The sequence below is a fragment of the Rhagoletis pomonella genome, unplaced genomic scaffold (assembly GCF_013731165.1).
Source record: "Rhagoletis pomonella isolate Grant_MI unplaced genomic scaffold, Rhpom_1.0 Rhpom_scaffold_00174, whole genome shotgun sequence".
Taxonomy (NCBI): Eukaryota; Metazoa; Arthropoda; class Insecta; order Diptera; family Tephritidae; genus Rhagoletis; species Rhagoletis pomonella.
Window position 1 is genome coordinate 142376 of NW_023458728.1, and position 5112 is coordinate 147487.

A 5112-nucleotide genomic window follows, 5' to 3' on the forward strand; every position below is an offset into this window, starting at 1 on the left:
TATCATATCATGAATTTCAATTTTCGTTTTTGCGCATATCGAAGACACATTTCTTTTTTATTTTGTAAATATTTTTTTTACAATAAATAAATGGTTATTGAGGACTAGGTATGGTAGCACGAAATGTCACAATCTGCTTAATTGTCCGGTAGTTAATATGGCGCCCGAAAAGTGACAATGAAACTACCTTCTTTTTTGTATCATGGATGTGAGAAACAAACAACCGATTTGAAAACAAACTGAAGTCAATACTCTTTTCAATTTCAACGCGTTTTGAAATTTAGTTTATGTATACGTTTTGAATCACAGCGAACTGGGTCAAAGCGCTTTATGTGCCGGTATAAACTAGGTATATGTTTCACATTATGCCAGATTGGCGGTCGTTTTGATTAGCACGGAAATGACCTTACCACACCATGTGCATCTAGACATGCACTTTCGCATTTATTGAATATTATAAAAGCTAAATATGTGAATATTAAATAATCAAACTTAACAAAATTTTATAATTTAGATTAATGTCGCAATACTCATAAACTTCAGTGGACAATGTCTCAGGTATAAAACAAGATATCTCTTTGAGTTAAACAGCATTAACAAGCGGAAATATTTTGCTTTCAAATGATTTATTCAATTTTGTCTCGAATACCTAGGCCAACCGTCAAAACTGATTTTGGATTCAGATTCAGTGCAACGAAAACCTTTGGAAAAGTATAAGCTAGTCCCAGGGTCTGAAGTTTTTTTAAATTTTGTAGGCCTGTGTTATTTTCCGAGCAAAAAATAAAACTTAAAACGTAACGATTATTATTTTTTCTTTTTTTTTTAATTTAATTTTTATTGAATTTATTAATTTGTTTCAGTAGTACAGAGTAAGACTTATGTCTTTTAATAGTACTTCAACTATATATAAATATATATTATGTTTTACAATACTTATTGTATTGTATACTTGTATAGTAAAGTTTCTTAAATTTAAATTTTTACAAATTGTCTTAAACCACAAACTTTATTAAACAACAAAATACAATATATGTAACTTAACAATAACAACGAGTATGACTTAATTAATAGAAAAGAAAAAAAAAGAAAATCAGAATAAAACAGAAATAGTGGAGAGAGATAGAGAAAATTTTAATGCCCTTACACAATGCTATCAGTCATTTTTAAAATATTTGTAGATTTGCGTCTTGTAGTCGAATCTGTTTAACCCACTCTTTACGGTCTCAGGTAATGAATTCCAAACTCTTACTGCGTTAATGAAAAATAGTCTTGATGATGCTAGGTAAGTAAATTTTGAAACAATAAAACAGTTGTGTCTCTGTGACCTTACTGGTATCATCTTCTCAAACAGATAGGCAGGTATTTTAAATACAGTAAGTTTGTAACAGAGAGCAGAATGAATATACTCATTTCAACGTAGGTTTTGTAAGCTCAATGCTTTTCACTCAAAACAGCTAGTGGGAATCTTTGCTTTAGCAGTGATTCTCATGTCGAATGATATTGATTGGAAACGGGTTATATCAAGAAAATAAAGGCACGCAGCTTCGAAAATGGATAAGGAAGATGTAAGTGTTTATATTTTTGAATTGCTCGTAAATGTTATTACTTACATTTACTCAACAGGCATGTAATGATACTATGTGCAGTGATGGATCGTGACATCGGTCACGAGGTCGCCATGGTTGTTCTTACAGGAGTTCGCCCTGGTTTTGACATCTTTCGAAAGTCGCCTAACTGTCTGGTAAAAACTTCGGGCGTTTTTCCTTTCAGCCAGCATTCCTTTCATTGCCTTATTGCAAAACAAAAAACACTGCGTCAGATGAAAGATGCAATCTTCCTTTTCATGCCAAATGTTTTGATGATTATCACAAGCTAACATAAACATTTATCATTTATTTATTACATATTTAATTACTCGGCCGCTGTGGTGTAGTGGTAAGCAGTGCGCGCTTTCACTCCTCAGCACCTGGGTTCAAGCCCAGGTGTAAGAAACATCGAAAAAAAAATAGAAAAAATATTTTTTTAACGGCGGTCGTCCCTCGGCAGGCAATGGCAAACCTCCGAGTGTATTTCTGCCATGAAAAACAGCTTCTCATAAAAATACAATCTTCGTTCGGAGTCGGCGTAAAACTATAGGTCCCTCCGCTTTGTGTGACAACATCAAGGCGCACGCAACAAGTCGGAGGAGAAGCTCGGCCAAACACTAACATATGCGTAAGCGCCAATCTATTATTATTATTAATTACTCACGTATTAGATATAGTTAAGGTTTGAATGGCCTAAACGGAGTGTTTTTCAAACTTGTTTAGTATATTGTCTCGCCCAAGGTAATAGTAGTGGTTTCTTTCAATGTTGCGTTTTCGCAACGGCCCACCCTAGGAAGCCCAATGCGACTACAATTCTTTTGATCACTTTTACATCGTTCTACTAAAAAAAATTGTTTGCCTCTGGTATGAAATGTGTTGATAAATAATAGATTTTGTTCGAGTTGCACTAGAAGTTTCCTGATTTTCTCGATTTTAGCAAGTAAACTTGTCATTTAAACCGTTACTTCTGTTTTGAATGACTATTTATTGATATTTACACATAAAAGTATTATTAACGACACGTATTAACCGCGCTTGGCAGTGCCGCTGCTTTGTGGCGGCCACAATTGCCAGTACCCAAAATGTCCCTGTCTTAAAAGATCATATATCGACCAATCGAAAGCATAAAACCTATAGAATGTGTTAAACAGATGAGTGGAAATTACTAATATTACCTACCAGTTCATACCTGCCAACCCGAGAGGTACTTTAGATTGGTATATAATTTGTTCATTAAACAAATGAGTATAAAATTAAAAAAATAATAATAATTTTTGAATATTTGATTAAAAATATCCTGGCCAGGATTTATTCAGCCAACCCACTCGCAAAATATTTATTAACTCGTTAAATTTCATAGAAAAACGATTCCATCCATTAAACAGATGAAGGTCGTGCCTTTCTCGGATCGTAGACTATAAGGAAAGCTAGAAACACTGTAGGTGTTCGAAACTTCGTAATTCATACATAAACAATATCAAATAAGCCATACACTCGTTATTCAAAACAACCACTTGAAAATGTGATTCATTCACTCACTTGACTTTTTTATTTCAAAGCTAATGCATGTTGTGTTTACAGAGCACTGAGTGGTTGAGTGTATAGGTAAGAAAAGAAAACGAGTGACTTAATAAGCGTTGTAATTCCATCCATTCTGCTTGTTGCACCTGCAGGATTTGCAAATAAGAACGCTGGTTTCTTGGTTGTGCAATATGGTTGAAACCTAACGCGTTTTATTTCCTGAATAAATTTACAATGTTAAATGGTTTTTGCTGATTAAGAGTATGGTGAATTGGATTACAATTACTTACGCTTTTGTGCGTTCTCCTGCCTCTGGTGCACTCGCAATTTAGAAGTGAATTAAAATGGCGACTAGAAAATTCTTTAAGTTTCTCAAATGGCGGCTTTTCACAACAGTGTTGCCTTATGCCTCTTTTTACATTTAACTACGCAGAGTCGCATTCCAGAGGCAAGAGTACACATTCACAATATAAGTTTTGGAATAAATAGACATTAGGTGGTTTCACACAACATCCCAGCCTCCGTGAATCTAGCCCAGCTCAAATTCACCAACATCTAGCTTCGCCAGGATGCAGGCCGGTCGCTTGAAGACTCCGAACTTCGTTTTCACGTCAGCTGCTCTCTCTTGGGAGTCCTTGCCCGGATACACCTTCACCACTCTTCCAGTCGACCACTTGGAACGGTGCACGCTAGCATCGCAGATCAGGACTACATCGTCAACTTTCAATGCTTCGACCGGTTGGTACCACTTCGTTTTGCGGCACAAGTCTGGAAGGTATTCCGCGAGCCACTTCTTCCAAAATCGATGTTGGAGCTGTTGCACTTTTCGCCACTGTTTCCGCGTCGCACGCAGCATTTCTTGGAATGGATTGGGCGTCTGGTCAGAATTTGCGGTACCTATAAGAAAGTGGTTGGGAGTAAGAGGTTCATCGGTAGGAGCATCAAGAGGTATATGAGTTAGTGGTCGCGAATTTACAATATTCTCGGCTTCACACATAAGGCTATATAAACTGTGCTCCTGCAGGCTCTCGTTATATAACGCATCTCCCATCGCTCGCTTCACGCTACGTACTAGGCGTTCCCAACAACCACCTGCGTGAGGATTAAGAGGGCAGTTGAATACCCATTCTACGCCTACCTTGGACAACGCGTCAGCTAATTTCTCTGAGGAAAGGTCGGATAATTGTCGTTTCAATTCTCTATCTGCTCCAACGAAATTTTTCCCGTGGTCTGAACGTATGCGGACCGGAGTGCCTCGCCGGTTCATGAAGTTACGTATGGACATCAAGCACGTATCGGTTGATAGATCTTTGGCCAGCTCGAGGTGTACAGCGCGTGTAGTTAGGCATGTGAATAGCGCGATCCAACGCTTCTCGCTACGACGACCCATTGTTACAACGAATGGTCCCATATAATCCAATCCAACATAGGAGAATGGTCTCACAAATGGAGTAACCCGATCCTCTGGTAGTTGCCCCATCATTGGTACCGCCGGCTTCGCGCGATTCTTTCGACAAACCAAGCATCTCCTAGAGACTCGCTTAACCGCTGTCCTAACGCTAGGAATCCAATATCGCCGTCGAATCTCAGCGATTATCGTCTCATCATTTTGGTGGCGCCAGGTACAATGATGAAATTCCACGATAAGATCAGTCACGCGATGTTCCTTAGGAAGTATAATTGGCCGCCGAGTGTATGGAGAAATAGCCGTGGCGTTGTTTAGCCTACCGTTTACCCGTATGACTCCGGATTCGTCCAAGTACGGCGTCAATTCGAGCAGTGCACTATTGCGTTCCACGCGCCCTCGAATTTTCAGGGATCTGTAATCTTCATCGTAAGCTTCCATCTGAAGCACACGGCAAATCACCAGGTCTGCTCTCTCCATGTCAGATGGATCTAAATGAGCGGATTTCCTTTCAGTCGGTCTGCGCCTGCAATTATCGTAGAAACGTAAGACCCAACTAAATATTCGTTTTAGTCGCTGGAATGAGGAGAACCTTTCGAA

General features: G+C 38.5%; 1 protein-coding gene across 1 annotated transcript; it reads right to left on the reverse strand.

The window, feature by feature from the left end:
• Nucleotides 1–3636: 3636 nt before the first annotated feature.
• Nucleotides 3637–4953, reverse strand: LOC118750225. Its single transcript, XM_036484951.1, has one exon. The coding sequence runs from the start codon at nt 4951–4953 to the stop codon at nt 3637–3639; it is 1317 nt and encodes a 438-aa protein (XP_036340844.1).
• Between the last annotated feature and the right edge of the window lie 159 nt (nt 4954–5112).

What these genes read in the sequence shown, in the direction of transcription:
- LOC118750225 (XM_036484951.1), bottom strand. Translation starts at nt 4,953, where the DNA reads ATGGAAGCTTACGATGAAGATTACAGATCCCTGAAAATTCGAGGGCGC.